The 20,372-nt window shown below is 35.4% G+C and overlaps 1 protein-coding gene across 2 annotated transcripts in view; it reads right to left on the bottom strand.

Annotated features, from left to right (window-relative positions):
- The window catches only part of Rigi (RNA sensor RIG-I), a 74,932-nt gene that overhangs the window by 15,349 nt on the left and 39,211 nt on the right, over window positions 1-20,372 (bottom strand). For both annotated transcript variants that reach the window (XM_004838383.4, XM_021252958.2), the window contains exons 8-14: window positions 18,858-19,116; window positions 16,749-16,911; window positions 15,125-15,229; window positions 11,752-11,909; window positions 10,915-11,050; window positions 8,884-9,032; window positions 536-626 (exon numbers count right to left, since the gene is read on the bottom strand). In XM_004838383.4, the coding sequence (XP_004838440.1) occupies window positions 536-626; window positions 8,884-9,032; window positions 10,915-11,050; window positions 11,752-11,909; window positions 15,125-15,229; window positions 16,749-16,911; window positions 18,858-19,116 (1,061 nt within the window). The remainder of the gene's footprint in view (window positions 1-535; window positions 627-8,883; window positions 9,033-10,914; window positions 11,051-11,751; window positions 11,910-15,124; window positions 15,230-16,748; window positions 16,912-18,857; window positions 19,117-20,372) is intronic.

Below are 20,372 nucleotides of genomic sequence, written 5' to 3'. Positions count from 1 at the left end.
ATTACAGGCATGTTCCACCATGCTTGACATGTGATGGCCTTCTGATGCATCAACTGTGCTAGGGTGAACTACAATTTCCAGCTATTCTTCTAAATACTGCTTGAAGGGATTTTGCATGTGTGATTATAATCCCAAATCAGTTCACTTTAAGTTAAATAAAAAAGACAGGTTTAACTTATTCAGGTAAGCTTTTTAAAGAAGGTTTAGGCTTTTCTTAAGCTCAGAGATTTCAAACAGCTCATGCTTGTGCATTCCATAGTATTACTGACCTTTCCTTCCTGACTCCTTGCCCTACAGATCTCAGACTGCTTTGCCAGCCAAACTGTATGAGCCAATTCCTTGTAAGAAATCTCTGTGTACTCATGAATGTAGAGATATATATTAATACACATACACACACCATATCCAGGTATAATATCTTACTGATTTTGCTTCTCTGGGTTAAAACCTGACTGATAGAAGCATTAAAAAAGAATGTGAATATATTATATATTTATATATATTATACTAAATCTAATTGACTATATTTAAGTACCTGTTTTATTACTTGTTCTGCCACGTCCAGTTAATATGCCAGGTTTTAGAAAGTTAAGTGCAGAATTTTCTTCAATCCATTTTTTTAAAGCCTATAAATGAAAAGCAATTATCAGTTAGCTGCTATTTGTAAATCCTTTATATTAATTCAATACTGAAATATATATATAAATAAGAGCAGTGTTAAAGCTAATAAACAGAGGGATTTGAGACTGACAAACCTTGAACTCCAGGCAATAATTAACTCTATGATACACAACTTGGTGACCCACTATGATTTAATCTTCAAGATATATTATAAATAAAAAAGCAAAGTTCATAATAGTGAATACACAGAATTAAGCCAATTCAACAAGACTTCAGGATACAAGATCAATATATACAAATCAACTGTACTTCTACATATTAGCAATAATTAGAATTTGAAAATTTTAAAAGTACCATTCATAATAACATTGGAAAAATTACAATGTAGGTATAAGCCTAACAAAATATAGAATTTCTATGCTGAAAATGATGAAATATTTACAAAAGAGACCAAAGAAGATGTGGTAGGTATCTTCTAAGGTAGCTCTCGATGATCTCCACTTCCTATATTTAAGTCACTGTGTAATCCTCTCCCCATGAGTGTGAACTGAACTTAGTAACTTGCTTTTATTACAGACATTTTATGACAGGGCATCAGTTCCAAGATGAAGTTATAAAATGTGTCTGGCTTCCAAGTTAAATAGTCTTTTGCTCAATCATTCTTGAATCACTCACTCTAAGGAAAGTTACCTGCTTTGTTGGGAGGCAGCCCTATGGAAAAGCTCAAGAGTGAACTTGGAAGCACATCTTATGAGGCCTGCTAATAGCCATGTTAAGGGAGCTTGGAAGTTGATCTTCTCCCAAACAGTCCCTGAGATGTCTGTAGCCATGGCCAACATTTTGACTGCAGCCTCATGGGAAACCTCGAACCAGAAAAGCCCAGTTCAGTTGTTTCCAGATTCCTGACACCTGGATATTTTAACATAATAAATGTTTGTTATTTCCTGACACTAAGTTTTAGGGTAATCTATTACTCAGCAAGAGCTTAATAATATAGAAACCCTATAAAAATGAAGAGATACACTACAGTAATGGAATAGAAAACTCAATATTCTTAAAATGTCATTTTTCCCCAGATTAATCTATAGATTCAAGGCAATCCCAAATAAAACTTTAGCAGATTTTTTTCCATATATGTGGACAATCTGATTTTAAAATATAGAAAGGCAGGGCCAGGGGTTTAGCTCAGTGGCACTACGCCTGCCTCAAAAGTGCAAGGTCCTGAGTTTGCGCCCCGGTACCAGAAAAAAAAATAAATAAAATATAGGAAGGCAAAGGAATATAGCAAAAACAATATAAGAAAAAAGTTAAAGACCTTACACTACCTCATTTCAAGACTTCTATTTGAAAAGAGAAGATAACACAGAGAGTACTGGAATAAAGTACAAGATTCTGATTCCCAATCTCTGTCCCCTAACCATAAATTGTATGACCATGGACCATGAACAATGGATTAATATTACTAAATTTTTCTCTAATAGTAAAAAAAAAAAAGATTTACTATAAGTCATAGCAATCAAAACAGTGTAGGATGGGTTAAAGGACAGATGTAAAGATCAAAGGAACACGGTGAAAAATACAGAAAAATATCCAGGCAAATGCAGTCAACTGATTTTCTTTTAAAGTTACTAAAGCAATTCTATCAAGAAAGGATAGTCTTTGGCTGGAGATTTAGCTCAGTGGTTCTGCCGCCTGCTTTGCAAGTACAAGGTCCCTAGCTCAATCCCCGGTAACAAGAAAAACAAAAACAAAAACAAGAACAAGAAAGGATAATCTTCTCAACAAATCATGCTGTAAGAATTGGATGTCCATATTCAAAAAGAAAAAGAAAACAGCATTTAATCTATCATACTTGATTCAAAAATTAATTCAAAATGGATTGTAGGCCTAAATATAAAATGTAAAATTATAAAACTTCTAGATTGTAACAGAAAAATCTTTGTGACCTTAGGTAAGCAAAGGGTTCTGAGATATAAAAACCACAGACAAAATCCAGAAAAAAAATTATAAACTACACTTTATCAAAACTTAAAACTTTCAATATGCAAAAGATACTGTTAAGATCATGAAAAACAACCCATGGGCTGGAAGAAAATATTTGCAAATCACAAGACTCACAGAGGACTTTTTAACAGAATAGAAAATGTCCAAAAATTCAATAGTAAGATGGTAACTTGTTTTTTAAATGAGAAAAAAAAAATCTGACCAGACACACCACCAAACAAAATATGGAGATGGTTAACAAGCATATGAAAGATTTTCAACCATATCAGTCATTAATGATACAAATCAAAATCCTAATTAAGATGCCATTATATGTCCATGGAATGGGTAAAGTTTTAAAATTCGAAGGAGAAGGAAGATGGCAGCATAGAATATAGCAGCATATCCCAATCTTTCCAGGACCTGAACTAATGCCTCCTAGAAAACAATGAAGAGAAAAAGAAGAAAAGCTCGGGGAATTAAGAAAGAGCTGACAGGAAAACTAGAAATTATAGAGAAACCAGGGAATTTGAAGAAAATGCGGGAAAAGAAGCAAGCAGACTGGTATACTAATCTCGGCTCCTAGGGAGGTAAGCCCAGAGAGGGTCAGCAGCCCCAGAGAGAAACAACAGACCAGGGCAGGAGCACTGGCCTCAATAAAAGCACCCTCATTGTAAACTGCAAAGAGAGCATGGGGTTTTATTCTGAAAGTGACTTCTTCCACATGGCACGATAGAGTGGAGAAGAAATATATTGCTGTACCCACCATATTTGAGCGTGATCAACCAGTACTCATTTGGGAAAGGGAAACACACACACACAATGATGAATGTTTTAACTCACTAAAACAAGCACACTATATGTTGTCTGGATGGAACCAGCACTTAGACTGAAATGTCACCCCTTTGTGTCTGCAATGAGACACCATGTGTGACTCACTCTCTTGGTCCATACAGGTTCTTTCAAGTTAGATCTTCAGTTCTACTATCAGGCAAAGTTACAGATACTAAGCAGGTTTTTTTTTTTTTAACTTTGCTGTTCAAGTAGTGGAAAGTGCGAGCATGGACTGTTTGACAACCATGGTATCACTGTATGAGAAAACAAGACAATAAAAATGCCTCCAAAAACTACCATCTGCCCCAGGCTGATCAATGGGACACTGATGATGAAGAAATCAGAGGTCAAATAGCTGAATTATAAAAAATGGTTAAAAAGAAGACAAACCCCAAATCAATAAGGTACTCAGTGAGCTCAAAGATGATAGAACTAAATAGAAAATGGACTTAATAAATAAAATGATCAAGAAGCTTAAATAATACCAATAAAAAGCTAGCTGAACTAAACAAAATGCTATAAAACATGAATGAATAGTTTAGCAAAGAATTAGAGCCCGTGAAAAAGCATCAAACAAAAATCCAGGAAATTAAAACTTCTAGTGAAAGTATGGGCAGTAGAAATGATTAATGGGAGGAGACAGTGTAAGAACTAGAAGACAGGCTGACGCAGGTAACAACATAGTCAGAGACACCATAACAAAGGGTCATGGAAAATGGACCCAACAGCTGCTTGATGATGCAAACATGACTAATTTAAGATTAAATGGAATTAGTGAAATATCAGAAGATGGTATGAATGGTATAAAAAACCATGTTTATAGAAAACATAGCAGAAAACTTCCTAAGTATTGGGAAAGAATACAACATGCAGGTAAATGACACATATAGGACACCAAATAGCCACAATCAGAAAAGAACATCTCCACATCAGAGTCAAACTCCCAGAAGTTCAACACAATGACAGAATCTTTCTGTTAGAGAAAAGCAATGAATCACTTACAAACATAAAACCATTACAATTACAGCAGACTTCTCAAAACAAACTTTAAAGGCCAGGAGAGCTTGTAGGAATGAAGGATTTCAAGCCCTAAAAGTAAACAGCTTCTAAGGCAGATTCTTGTATCCTGTAAAAATATCAAAATTGATGGAATAATAAGGTATTTCCATGATAAAGAGAACCTCAAGAAATTTATGACCAGCAAACCAGCTCTACAAAAAAATTCTCAAAGATATCCTAGAAAGACAAAATAAAGCCAATAATGCCAAAAAGTCTAGTAGAATGAATATATGAGGTAAGGTGAGCAGTTAAACAGAAGGGGAGAAAAAAGGAACAACAGGAAAATAATGCAAGTACAGGAGTAGGTCAGTACCTTTCAGTAATACCTCTCAATGTAAATGGTCTCAATTTCCTAATCAAAAGACACATCAGCAGATTCAATTAAAAAACAAAAACTAACACTATGCTGTATAGAAGAAAAATATTTAATTTTTTAAAAACCACAGATTAAAAAAGCAAAGGATGGAAAACTATGTCATGCAATGGTAGCCTAAAAAAAATTAGGAGTAATTATCCTATTTACAGAAAAAGTGGACTTTAAGGCAAAACTGATCAGAAGAGGCAAAGAAGGTCATTGCATATTGGTTAAGAAAACAATTCAATGGAAGTGAAAACAGTTATAAACATATATGCACCAAATACCAGCACACCCATCTTCAAACAACAAACACTACTGGACACAAATGAGGAGATACACGTAAACACAATTGTAGCGGGGGACCTCAATACCCCACTTTCACAAATAGATCAGCTAAACAAAAAAATCAACAAATAAATATCAGAATTGAACCAAACCTTCCAGCTTAATAGATACCAACTGTGTTCCACTCAACAAAAGCAGAATACACATTCTTTTCAGCAGCATATGTGACTTTCTCCAAAATAGACCACATATTAGCCCACAGAGCAAGTTTAAGTAAACACAATCAAAATTATCCTGTAAATATTATCAGATCATAGTGCCATAAAACTAGAAATAAATGGCAAAAATTTATGCAAACACATGAAGATTAAACAATATATCTTGAACAACAAATGGGTTACAGAAGAAATTACTAGTTCCTGGATCAAATGATACTCCAAGTACAATATACCAGAACCTATGGGACACAATGAAAGAAGTCCTAAGAGGGAAGTTTATAGCTGTGAATTCCCACATCAGAAAAACAAAGTGAGTCCAAACAAATAGCCTAATGGTACACTTCAAGGTCCTAGAAAAACAAGAACAATCCAAATTCAAAACTAGTACAAAGAAGGAAAGTATGAAGGTCAGAGCAGAAATTAATGAAATTGAGAATTAAAAAAAAAAAGAATCAATGAAACAAAGAGCTGGTTCTTCAAAAGACTAAACAAAATAAGACAAATCTCTATTCAGTCTTATCGAAGGATAAGACCCATACCAATGCAATTAGAAATGAAAAAGGCAAAATCACAACAGACACTGCCAAAATTCTTAAGATTATTAGTAACTACTTTGAAAATCTATACTCCAACAAACTAGAAAATCTAGAAGAAATGGATATATTTCTAGGTACATATGAATTACCAAAACTGAACCAAGAAGATACAAAAACCCTGAATTATTCAATTACAGGCAATGACACAGAAGTAGTAATAATAATTAAAAAAAACTACCAACTAAGAAAAGCCCAAGTTCGGATGCATTCACTGCTGAATTCTACAAGAACTTCAGGGAAGATCTAATGCCAATACTTCTTAAACCCTTTAATGAAACTGAAAGGGAAGGAGTACTCCCAAAGTCTTCCTGAAAGCTAGCATTACCTTGATTCCAAAACCAGATAAGAACTCAACTGAAAGAGAATAGTATAGGCCAATCTCTTAACGGACATAGCTGCAAAGCTCGTCACAAGATAATAGCAAACAATGCAACAAATCACTCAAAAGTTCATACATCAAGACTAAGCAGGCTTCATTCCAGGGAAGCAAGGATGGCTCAACATACACAAATCAATAAATGTAATACATCATATAAATAGAAACAAAGACAAAAAGCATGTGATCATCTCTCTTGTTCAATACAGTACTCAAGACTTTAGTCAGAGCAATCAAGTGAGAGAAATAAAAGAGACAAATATAGGAAACAAGTCAAACTATTCACAGACATGATCCTTCACACAGAAGACCCAAAAAACTCTACCAAAAGACTTTTAGAGGTAACAAACAAAATCAGTAAGGTAGAAGGATACAAAATCAATACACAAAAATTAAGTATTTCTGTATACCAATAATGAACCCACCGAGAAAGAAATTAGGAAAACAGTATCATTCACATGGTTTCAAGAAAAACTGAATACCTAAGAATTAACCTAACCAAAGAAGTGAAAGATTTCTTCACCAAAAACTATAGTACTCTGAAAAAAGAAGATTGAAGAAGAAATCAGATAAAAAGATACCCCTGTTCTGGATAGGCAAAACCAATGTTGCCAAAATGGCCATACTACCAAAACTAATATATAGATATAATGTAGTCTCAAACAAAATACCAACACCATACCTCCCAGAACTAGAAAAAACAATACAGAACAAGAAGATACCCAGAATACCAGAGCCAATCCTGGGCAATAAGAGCAATGCAAGAGGCATCACTATCCAGGATTTCAAGTTGTATTATAAAGCTACAGTGATAAAACAAAAACAAAAACAAAAACAAAAAACCCAGCATGGTACTGGCATAAAAACAGACAGGTGAATCATTGGAACAGAATAAAAGATGCAGAAACAACCCCAAGTACATTCAGCTATCTGATCTTTGACAAGGAGCCAAAAAACTGGCTGTCCATATGTAGAAGATTAAATTTAGACCTGTATCTCTCACTAGAAACCAAAATAAAACAAAAATGGATCAAAGAATTAAACGTCTGCCTCGCAAGCGCAAGGTCCTGAGTTCAATCCCCGGTACCAAAGAAAAAAAAAAAGAACTAAATGTTAGAAACAATCTGCTGGAAGATAAAACTCTTAAACACATAGGCATAGGCAAGGACTTCCTGAACAGAACCTCAATTGCACAAGAGTCAACAAATGGGATTATATCAAATTAAAAAGTTTCTGCACAGCAAAGGAAAAAACCAAGAGAGTACAAAGAAAATGTACAGAATAGAAAAATAATTCTGCAAGTTACAACTCTGTGGCCAGAGGAATAATATCTAGAATATACAAACAACTCAAATAATTGGATTCACAAAATAAAAGACCTAATCAAAAAATGGGCAACTGGGCTGGGGATTTAGCTCAGTGGTTTCACCGCCTGCTGCACAAGCACAAGGACCTGAGTTCGATCCCCGGTTCAAAAAAAAAGGCGGGGGAGGGCAACTGAAATGAACAAATAGTTTTCAGAAGAAGTGCAAATGGCCAATAAATACATAAAAAATGTTCTACATCTCTCGCCGTTACAGGAATCCAAATTAAAACAATAATGCAATTTCACCTTACTCCAGAAAGAATGGCTATCATCAGTAAGTTAAATAATAACAAATGCTGGCAAAGCTGCACGGAAACAGGAACTCTTCTATATTGTTGGTGGGAATGTAAACTCATACAACCGCTATGAATAGGAGTATGGCAATTCCTCAAAAAACTAAAAATAGAAATTCCATTCAACCTTCTAGGTATCTTCCTGAAAAAGGTAAACACATTATATTACAATGATACATGCATACCCATGTTTATAATAGCACGACTCATAAAAGCTAAGTATGTCCTTCAACAGATGAATGGACAAAGAATATGTTGTATTTATTTATATACAATGGAATACTTCTCTGGCACAAATGAGGATAAATTAGAATCATTTGTATGAAAATGGATGCACCTTGAGACCACAATGTTAAGTGAAATAAATCAGACACACAAGCCTAAATAGTGAATGGCTTCTCTTATGTAAGAAACCCAAAGTATAAATAATTTAAAAACCAAAATAAAAGATAGTAATAGGAAATAAAGAGATAAATCCTTGGCAAATAGAAAGGGGACCAAGAGATAGAAGGAGGGTAGAGGGAGGGAAGGGAAAGGGAAAGTAAAAAGAATTAAGATGTGTATATATACCAACTCCCCATGATGAATGTAGTCATTATGTACTGAAAACATGTATTAATAAAAACAAATTTTAATTAAAAATAAAAATTTGACTAAAGTTCATAGAAGGATGAACCACTTACTCTACAGGTATCAAGATTTACAATCTGATAAGACAGTGAGAAATTAGTGTAAGAATAAACAAATAGATAATCAAAACAGAATAGAGAACCCAGGAATAGTCCCACACATGTATGAATGCTCTACTTGCAGAGCAGTGAGTGAAGAGTAATCTTTGAAATAAATGGTACTGGGTCAATTTTCTATGCACAAGAAAAAAAAAAAAAAGCTTACATCCACAAGCGCTCTGGTTTTCACAAAAAGAATGGTTCTTGTCTTTGGGTTTACGTGGTACTCCTCTTGTAAGATTAAGTGGAGGTCTTTGAGTTTAGGGTTCTCATTGCTGGGATCCATGGAAACATTTTCTAGTTCTGGCAACTTTTCTGTAAATGGGAAACATGTTACAAATGGCTTATAAATTCTAAAAATGTAGAATACACTGGGTCCCTTAATTCCAACAATTAATCTATCAATCTTTGGCCAGAATTTTCTGAGCAACAACTACCATTTTAAATTGGTATAATCTTTTTAGAGGGCAATTTGGCAATATATATCAAAACATAAAGCTGACAAATCCTTTGATCGTGTAGATTTTATATTTAAGAATTTGGGACATACTTATATTTAGAAAACTATAGAAGAGGTATCCAGTGATACTCACACTACTATGGTTTAGAATATAAAAGAAAGGGCCAGGGATTTAGCTCAGTGGTTCTGGCACCTGCCTCGCAAGCTGAGGACCCGAGTTCGATCCCCAGTACCAAAAAATAAATAAATAAAAGAATATAAAAGAAAAATAGAAAACTACCTAAATGCCCAACAAGTGGGAAACAGTTTCACAGATTATGGGCTATATATTTGTTCGTACTATAGTGTAGTTGTTAAAATTAATAAGGGAGTAATGTGTATGCTGATACGGAAAGATCTCAAACATATTTTAAGTTAAAAAATCAAAGTACATGACAGTATGTTTATAGTATCACACACAGTAATACCCCGGTTCGCAAACAATTTGGTTCACAAACAAAAGCACTTAGTAAGATTTTGCTTCCATTTGCAAACTCCATGCTGGGTGACAAACATGACCACAGCCATCTTCCCCAAAACTGTAAAACAAATTAAGTTCATAAACTTGATATATATACATATATATCGAGTGTGCTTGAGCCAGAACATACCAGATTAATTATAATGAACAACTGTGAAATTTTTGAGTTATGTGAACCAGTTTTAAATACAATCACTATTAAATATTCAATTATATAAATTTCAACTCAATGACATATTAAAAACAAATCTAATAAATAGCTCACACTCATTATGTCCTAATTATTTTATTACTCTTTACTATTATCTATTGTCTTATTTATATTTCTTATATTTGTATGGTAGAAATACTATGGAATCATGAGTTACTGTTCATCTTTTTGCAATAGTTCAATAGCATTGTATTAGTGGCTTGAAATTGATTATAATGGAAGTATTTATACCAAGGGAATTGAGAAAATACTAAAAATCAGTATTTTATCTATTATTTGTAGACAGTCTAGACTTATATGAGAAAATAATCAAGATCAAACTTAGCCATTAAGTTGTGAATAACAACCAAAAAGAGAGAAAATAGTCTGTAGGTATTTGAAAAATTATTATCCAATTTAGCAAAAAAAGTTGTTCAGCTCATTTACAAACAAGTAAAACTTCAACATACATCTCTGTTGTTTCATTTTCACCTTACTCTTGACATTAATGAAAATATACACTGACATTCATCTCTGAACTATGCTTGTTTGTTCATTGCAATCACTGAGTAGCTATGGAGAGAAGTATTCTGCAAAATCACTAAAGCATTCTATAAAGTTAATTATACAACATTTACAATAAATAATATTGTATTTACTATTTGTAAGTTGTGTACTATAGGATTTATTTTCAAAAGATCAATAAAATTTATAATACATTTATGCATATATACATATACATTTTTCCCAGGGAAATGTTTGTTTAAATGTTTACCAGCACAGCACATCACTGGTTACACATTATGTATACTAAGTACTTTGTTACAGACCAAAAAAATCATTAACATGATTCTGTTGGGAAAAGGAATTGAAGAGAAACAGAAGGAAAACTTACTTTTCATTTAATATTTTTCTGTATTTTTGGTAATAATATCAGGACAACAGGACAATGGGTCATTTTGGTTTACTCTTTGTATCTTTTTAAACTCATGAGTTCAATGGCTCCTGTTCTGAAAATATCCCTCACCTTCAAACCTCCGAGTAAGATCTTGTTCAATCTCATCAAATGCCGCTGCTCGCACATTGTTAAAGAAGTCCTTCAAGTAATCCAAACCGGCTTTCATTTGTGCATCCTCACTGATAATAAGGGTATCATTATATTTCTGTTTAAATAAAAACTGAGTTTCAGTATGTTTCCAACATCTAACACATTTGCTATACTGAAGTTTAATTAGGTGTACTTGATAAGTTATTAGTTTAAAGAGAACTTTTCAAGTCTATTCCAACTGTGTTTTTTAAGATGGATAGCCCTTATTGGTTCTACAATAAAACTTTTGAGCTATATAATATTCTTTTTAAAAATCTCAATTAGCTATAAACATTAATGAGAATCACTTTGGATTTTAGAATTTCACCTTTGAAATGAGAAAACTACCTGAAAAACATTTATCTTAAAAAGGAGTAACAAAGCAGGTGAACGTCTACCATTAACCTGTATCATAATTAAGCCATTCAACTTAATTTCCAAAGTCATCACTAAACTGTAAATATATCCCTCACAATGATGGCACTGACAACACATGTTGAAATTCAATTAAGGTAAATACATGCCAATTGAATGCATTTTTAACTATTTTCAATGGCATAATAAGAGGAGTAGCTACTACAGACCTAGTTAATCACAAACCTTGGATTTCTGAGCATATAATTTACCAAAAGTGAAAAAGCACAAGCTTCAGGAAATTACAACTGGGCCCACTTAAAAGTTCCGAAGTGAACTCTTGGTGACAGAATGAGAAGTTGATATTCTCTCAGCTGCTAGGAGATGTATAACTAAAACATCCTTTCGAAATAAATAACATACCCGCAAATGTGAAGTGTACAAATACATTGCCTTACAAATCCTGCTCTCTTCTTCTTTGTCTGGCAACTGAAACACCCTGCATGCTTTATGAACTTCAACAATCCACTGTTCATATTTCTGTGTTCCAAATACTCTGTCTTGAATTTCAAATAAGTAACCTGGGGAGGAAAAAAGTTTTTCACTGCGCCATATGGTCAATCATTTAAGATTCTACTATGCCTCATGCTTGTCATGGATGTATCTGTATGCATGCAGCTTCTAAGATAACCCTCAGTTGCTTGGTTGAAAAATGGGAATCTGCTATGATTTAGGCTCTGTGTAGATGTGAGGGATAAAGATGAGAGAGACACCCTTGGCACTGTTTTCAAGTGACTTATTCTATAAGTTATTTTATTAACAGTTCTTTAGGGTTGCACAGGATGAACACAGTACAGTAAAATTTCTAGCAAGGACTGTATTTCTGGCTTAAATCTTTCCCCTCTACCACTAATTGTTAACAAGAGGAACAAAGGAGGGTACCCAAACAAGGAGCACTGACATGCTTCTTCTGCAGCTCCAGTGACAAACGAGGTAGCCAGGAATAACAAGATGAACCATAAAGTATTTATTGAACTTGACTATGTATGAAAATAATGTAAGCAGATAAGAAATGAGCAACTGACAGTATTTGGCCTGGGATAAATGTAAAGGCAGGGTACCTGCAGCGACATGAATAATAAAGTAGAAATTCATGTGGCTCTATCACCATCTCTACATCCCTCTGCAACTTTACCAACATCATATTATTCCTGGATGATATGACAACCTCCTAATTGGTTTCCCTATCTCTTGCCTATTTCTTTAATACTTTTCTCACCTGCAGGGAAGGAATTTCCAAAACTGCAGATGAGAAACTATGCTATCCCACTACTTAAAAGCTTTAATGGATTTCTCTGGCCAAAACCCTACCATGATGTTATGGTTTAAGTGTCTTCCAAAAGCTAATGTGTTGAAAACTGATCTCAATTGTAGTGACATTAAGACATAGTAGGACCTTTAAGAAATGGTGCCTAGTAGGAGGTTATTAGGTCACTAGGGGGCATTGGCCTTGGAAAGGATTAATGTAATTTTCATAGAATCCCAGTTAGTTCTTGAGAAAGTATTATAAAAGAATAAGCCTCTCCCTGAATCTCTCTCTGACTTCCAGTCTGAAGAAAAGGTTCCCTCCTTTCTCACATGCTCACAGAGTGAAGCCATCCACTATGAGGCCTTCCCCCAAGCCTAAGACATCCTGTTTGAACTTTCAATCTCACAAACTGAGCTAAGTAAACTTCTTTCCTTTATGAGTTACCCAGTCCCAATTATTTCATTATTGGGCCAAAAAACAAATACACTCATTCAGGGGGTGGACAGGATCTTCTGTGATCTGGCCTTTGCCCACTTCTAATTCTTACATCTAGCCACTTGGTTTCCTGTATTTTGTAAGACTAATGAAATTCCCCATATTCTCTCTAGTCTTCTGGCCTTTGCACATATAGCACAGTTCCCTTTGCCTGAAATAAACCTTATCACCACCACTCACTCACTCCGAGATGCTTCATTATTATTATTTATTTATTTTGGCTTTACAATTAACTGGAATGTCTCAAGGTCCACACTGAATTCCTAACATCTAGCACATCCTCTAGCAATGAATGAATGAATGAACGAATGAATGTGTCTGATGAATTGCTGAATAAAAGAACTCAAGTAGGTAAGTATGAATGATAAAAAGATAAGTGGAACTCTATAGTCCAGGCAGAACTCAGACTGTCAAGTTATCCTCTAGGCAAAGGGTTTTAAGTAGAATACTGATATGATAAAACCGGACATTACCAGAGGACTAACAAGCTAATGGAGCACTAAGAGAAACAGAGAGTAGAAGTGGGCAAACCAACCCTAAAACTATTATAATAGGTCTTAAGCTTTGAAAGTAAAAGAAAGAGAAGAGCAAAATAAGTGTGAGGGACACCATAAGATATTTTACAGATATCACAAATTCAACATCGCCAAAATTCTGAATTGACCTTATACCTGCCAAAGTTGTTCCCAGTCTTGGAACCCATACTTCCTCCTGATAAACACACAGATGCCCACTCCAGAAGCTAAGAGGAGATCACTTCTTCCCTCCCCTCTCACTTCCACTCAAACCCAGTTAGCCACTCAATCTTATCACTTCCAGTTGTCAGCACCTTGCATACGCCTCCTACCTTCTCCAGCTCATTTCTTCGGTCTTTGTGTGGCCCCATTTGTTAACTGGTATCCTTAGGTAGCACATCGGTAATCACTCTAAAATCTTTGCTTGCTTCCCACTGGTTTTAGAATAAAATTCAAATCCAGAGGGCTGGGGATTTAACTCAGTGGTTCTGGCGCCTGCCTCAAATCCAGGCTGGGCAACCAGGCCCTTCCTGGCAGCCCCAGTCCCCACCCCACCCTTCATTTCACTTTTTTCCACAACTCATAATTACCAAGAAATGCTTGCAACTCCTAAAATTCACTGTGCTCTCTCTTCTCTCTATGCCTGCTGTACTTTCTACCTCACTTATTCTCCCCTCAAATTGGTCAATTTCCTCAAGATTGTTTTAGGTATCAGCTCCTCAAGAACACCTTCCCTGCAACCCAACCCAGGACAGAGTTCCCATGTGCTCCCACAGTGCCTAGTATGTAACTTCCCAGGCACATAGAAACTCTTTGCATTGGATTCCCACTGTTTGACTATGAGTTTTCTAAGGTCAGGGACTATGTCTTCAATCTCAGTATTTTCAGTACCTACCACAGTGCATGGCACCATAAATATTTGGGGGTTTTGCTTTTTCTTTTTTTCTCTTTCCTGGTACGCGAGATTGAACTCAGGACCTTGTGCTTGTGAGGCAGGCATGGTGCCAGTGAGCTAAATCCCTGGCCTTAATATTTTGTGAAGTAAAGAACAAATTAAGTTGAGGGCTAGAACTTGATGACAACATTAGGAAGTTTCAAAAGAAGAAAGAATCAAAGATCATCCCTAGGTTTGAATCTAAGCCAGCAGAAAGATGGAAGTTTCAATCCATAGAAATAAGTGAAGATGGAAAGCTAATGTGGAAGGTCAAAAAAGTGATAAACTGATACTTTTATGGTATTTTTCAGGTGTGCAGATCCAGATGGATTTACTTTGAATTTTAAAAGAAAAAAAGGCAAAAGAGAATGCCTGAGGACTTACAGGGCTCCTGAATAACCTATAATCAAGAAACTCCATATCTAGATATGGTCTGAACTCAAAGAAAGCAAAAAGACACCAGTAAACAATATATGACTATTTTCAAGTGGACAGGATACAAAATATTAGATTTATCTCACTAAGAGTTACAGCAGAACTCACCAAGTTCTTCAGAGATAATCTTTGCCATATGCTCCGTCTCCTTCATCAGCTGAGATATAATCAATTTAAATCTGTTGGTAGTCCGTGGTTTCACTTTCCTGGAAACTAGAGCCATCAAAGGAAAGTGAGGTTTTTTGGGGGGAAAGACAGATCATCTCTCAATGTAGATATCTCCAAACTCTTCTCTGCCTTTGTTATTTCCTCTGGAAAACCAGAGGGCCTAAGCTCATTTGCAGATGGTCTAAATAATACAATAAATGCTTTAAAACTTGCAATAACTCCCAATTGATTACTACACTGATAACATTTGTCTTTCATGGCCCGGCTTCTCATTCTGGCTTTCTTGTTACCTCTGCTCTGACAAGTTGAATAGCCCTCTTGTTTATGCAACTGCCATACTCTAAGCCTATCTCTATGCTTTCTTATTCTCTCTCCCCACCCAATCTCCAACTGATCCTCTCTATTCATTACTGATCCTAGCACTGGTTACTGTATTATTTCAGCAAAAACTCACTAATTGCCTATCATGTACCATGCTCTGGCAATAGAGAGTTGAAAACACACCCAATGCCCCACAGAGGGCTATATTCTGATAGGAGAGAAAAGGAGATAGCCAAACAATGACATCAGAGTTCTTTAAATACTGTATGTGCAAGGTGTCATGGAGCACAGGAAAAGGAATACTTCATCTTTCGGGGGGAATTGGTGGCATATATATGTCAAGAAGAAAGGAGAAAGCCTACAGCAGACATGTACCAACAGTAGCATGGAGAAACCATCAGAGAGAGAAAGCACATGACATGCCTGATGAGCTCAGAAGAAGGCAACATTGTTAGGGTTATGTGATTTGTGAGGAGACGAAGCTCAGAAGGCTGGAGGAAGCACATTATAAAATTCATGTGTAGGCAACCTACTTTTTGGGCCCCCTTCCCTCTCAGGCAAGAACTGTCTATCCCTCAATAAATATGTCCTATTCTTAAAAAAAAAAAAATTCATGTGTAATGCTGAAAAGACTGGCTACCTTTCCTAAATTCCTCACAAGTAACTCCCCAAAAAGAACTTAATGGTGCTCCCTTCCCCATTTCATGTGTATCTGTTCTGCCTGAGAATCATACAGTCATATGCTGCTGAGACAGTAAGGATGAAGTTATGCATATCTTCTGTATTCCTCAGTCCCTTCCAGGGCTAGTATAATAATAAAGTCAATAAACACTTGCTATATGATTTTAAAAATCATATTCTGATCTTTGGGGACAGATACAATGAAATCAGACAACTTCAACTACAATTACCTCAGGCATGGAGCATGGGCCCAACCTTCAGCCATCTACACACTTAGATTTTCTCATCACCTCTTCCATCTTGCTAGTACTTTTATAAAATTCTTATGCAGCAAAAGTGGAGGAATATTTGCTCCTTATAGGTCAGTTCACCCATTAGCAGAAAAAGAGCTTAATTAAGGAAAAAAACTACCAATGTGACTATTTCCTAAGTTTGGGGTTGAATATTTTCTACTAAACAGACAAAGGGTCAATGTTCAGGGTTCATCAAAAGGGTGCTGAACTAGGTAGGGTGAGCAGAGAGTAACAAAGTCCCAAAGGCTTGTTCCTGGGTACCCACTTACTTTTCTGGGGCTTATAAACAACTTGCTCCAGTTCCTCCAAGTTTTCTTTAACTGTTGCTATCACTGATGCATCAAGAGAAGCACACAGTTTGCAAATGTAGGCTATGGCTTCCTCTGTGTTTTTAGCATCTCCAACACCAACTGACGCAGTCAGCCCAATGACCTGTAAAGAGTATTCTGACTTTAATTTTTTTCCAACATTCTCTAAGACACTGCAATAAGAAAGGCCCCATTAGGCAAAGCACTGAATAAATGCAGGAGTCATAAAGCATCAACTGAATACTAATCAGCACAGAACCTGAGACAAGAGCCCTTTCAAGGCAGGGCTTCTCTTTTCTATACCTCTGCGTTCAACATGATGTAGAGAACATCATACTGAAAAGGAAAAGGAGTGAAATCAGACACATTCATTCCAGTCTTGGCCATGTCACGCAGGTAGGATGCCCTTGGAGAAGGGCCTTCAACTTTGTGTTAATGAGGGAAACAATATCTATTTAACATGGTAGTAGTGCAGAATCAGTAAGCTAACCCCAACTAACTGCCACTCAATAATTACTGAATAATCAACTCATCAGCAAGATTACTTAACATCAAAGTTATTCTAAAAGAATAAGCTATAAGAATGTTAGCAGGGTGTGGTGGCGGACACCTATAATCCCAGCACTCAGGAGGCTGAGGCAGGAGAATTGCCACAAGTTCAAGGCCAGCTTGAACTACATAGCAAGACTCTGTCTCAAAAAACAAAACAAAAAATATGACTACTATGACAGGGAACATTTTTGTCTGTGGGCACAGTATTAAATTTCTTTTAACGTGCCCTTACGAAATGAGTCATTATTAAGGCTGGAGAACTTTATACATATGTGCAGACACACATACCATAAATTCAAGGTTTCCAACCTCATTTGAGCCAGCCACATTACCAAGGAATTCTTCAGTGTTTTCCTATCTGTTTTCCCTCTGATTTCAAATCTTCTCCACCCTCCACTTACTCTCTCATTCCTATGCTGGAATACTCAACAAATCTTCTTTCCTATGTTCAAAAAAGAAATTATACACTAGATAGCCCATCCCTTCCTGCCCCATATAAGAACTACTCTCTGACTTTACTCTTCTCATAACATTAAACACAAGGTTCCTTCTTCTTTCCTATATTAATCCATCTACTTGCACACTACTCCTACTCTGGTCTCTCTGGGCATCTTGTTGTATCAATCATTCTCTCTCACCCATTCTGCCTGACCTACTGCTTTCCCTGCCTCATACTCTATATCATGTAATATTGAATAGTCTCAAGATTTGGAGCACACCAATCTCTTTAATACCTCTGTGCCCCTGGGCACATGGATCACTCTTACTGTAAAACATCTAGCTAGCTATCTGGCAAGCTTCTGTAAGTTTCTGCCTATGCTAACTTCTATTAGGTCTTCCTTTACTTTCATAGCAAACGCAGAAATCCTGTCACTTATTTTCCACTGTGCCCTGTACTTATCTCCACAGTATACCATCATGATAAACTGATACAATTTTATGTATCTGTCTCTACACAAAAATTTAGCTGTTTGAGGACCAGGACTGTATGTTTTTTATATTTGCACCACCAGTGCCTAGAACAGTGTAAGGTACATGATACACACAGGTGACTTTCCATATCCACAGATTCTGCATCTGTAGATGCAACCAACAATGGGTCAAGAATATTTTTTTTAATTTTATAGTTATCAAACATGTTTAAATTTTTTTCCTTGTCATTATTCCCTACATGATACAGTATAACAACTATATTTACATAGCATTTATAAAATATTAGGTATTATAAATAATCTAGACATCATTTACAGTACATAGGTGAACATATAGGTTATATACAAATACAATGACATTTTACACAGGAAATTTGAGTTATCTTCAGTTTTCCTATCTACAGGGAAACAAAGGATAATTATTTGTTAAGTGAATAAATGATAAATAATCAAAATTGATAACGAGCTATAATAATATGGATTTAGTAACTGAGAAGGACAATCTGAAATGGGGCCATAAGAGTAAGTATATATGATTCAGGAAGATAACAGCTCTTCTGAGAAATCCATGTGACTTTGGAGATACCTGAGGCAATGGATCTGAAGATCCTCCAAGTTTCTGTTCTAGATAATTGAACATGATCATATTGTATGGGTGGTGTTTACTTGTGTTGTGGCATTCATCAAATATCATCAAGGTGAAGATAGACAGTGATGGAACGGTTCCATTTTTAAGATTATTCAGAAGAATCTGTGGTGTTAAAATGATGATGTCATTGCTCTCAATAGTCTGTGCCACTGGGACATTCTCGGCTGTTGCTCCAGAAATGCCTGTAACTCTGTAGCTGGGAAACAAAAGAAACTCCCTATTACTAATCGTGATGTGAATGAAAAAACACAAAGATGAAACACTCAGTAAGAATTAAGTCCTTAGCACAGAACCTGACACGCAGCAAGCGACTAATAAGTGCAAGCTAGCTATAATTGATGCTAATATAAATATAGAAGGCTGATATTTAGTAATATAGGAAAAGGGGAGGGAGATAACAATCCCCTTAGGATAATTCACAAAAGGAGCTATGATCTCCAATTAGCTTACTTCATTTTAAAACTATTTCCAATCACAAGGAAAGATTTCTTTAAAATATACTAGCACATTTCACCTGTGGATGTCTATAAGTTCATTCGCGATATGTTCCCAAATCTGTGCTGGCATTAAAAGAGCAAAACATTACACTGGTATGTTTTTCTGTTAATTAGTGTAAAGCATTATTTTTCCAACACACAAGAGCATTTTCTCACAGTATAATGAAAACTGAAATCCTATGTGTATTCAATAGTAAATAGACAAGTTTTAGTTTTTATTTCCACTTGTTGAGGTACATTTCCTATAAAAGTTTCCAAATAAGGATTTTTATTTTTATTTGTATTTTTTCAGTATAAAAATTGCCTTGATAGCATATTATGACGCAATGCTAATTGCTTGTTAGGTAGTTAAACATCAGTATTGAAACTTACTCTCTAGCTGCCATCTTGTAGACATGAACAAATGTTTACCATGCATGTATTCTGTGTTTTGTTTGTTACATTGTGCACTGCAACTAATAAGCTAAGGAATGACATATATTAGGTGTGTGTACTGTTTCTAAAAATCACAAACTAAGAATGATAAATTATCAACACAGTTCAGTATTTGCTAATTGTACTACACTCTTTTGTTAAGTATATGTTAAGTCACTGGGATTATAAATTCAATTTGAGTATAGTTTAAAACCATGTTTCATGATAAAGGGTCGTTAAGATGGACGACACACTAATATGTATTTTCTGTAAAGAGAATTACAAGAGTTTTATTTTTCTGACATTAAAAGTTACTTAATAAAGACTTCTTTCTATTAAAAAATAAATAAATCTGGCCATGGTGGTGCATGCCTGTAATCTGAGCACTCAGGAGGCAGGAGGATCTCTGTGAATTCAAGGCTAGCCTGGGCTACACAGAGAGTCCAGGCCATAGTATGCAGCAGGACCCTAAATAAATAAATGAATAAATAATTTTTCAAGTCATTGAGAAAAGAGTACTTAAAAGAGAATATTGTATACA

Source organism: Heterocephalus glaber, unplaced genomic scaffold, assembly GCF_053883595.1.
Source record: "Heterocephalus glaber isolate CG9 unplaced genomic scaffold, H.glaber_assembly_v1.0 deba00001481, whole genome shotgun sequence".
NCBI lineage: Eukaryota > Metazoa > Chordata > Mammalia > Rodentia > Bathyergidae > Heterocephalus > Heterocephalus glaber.
This window is presented reverse-complemented; position numbering and strand designations above follow the sequence as displayed.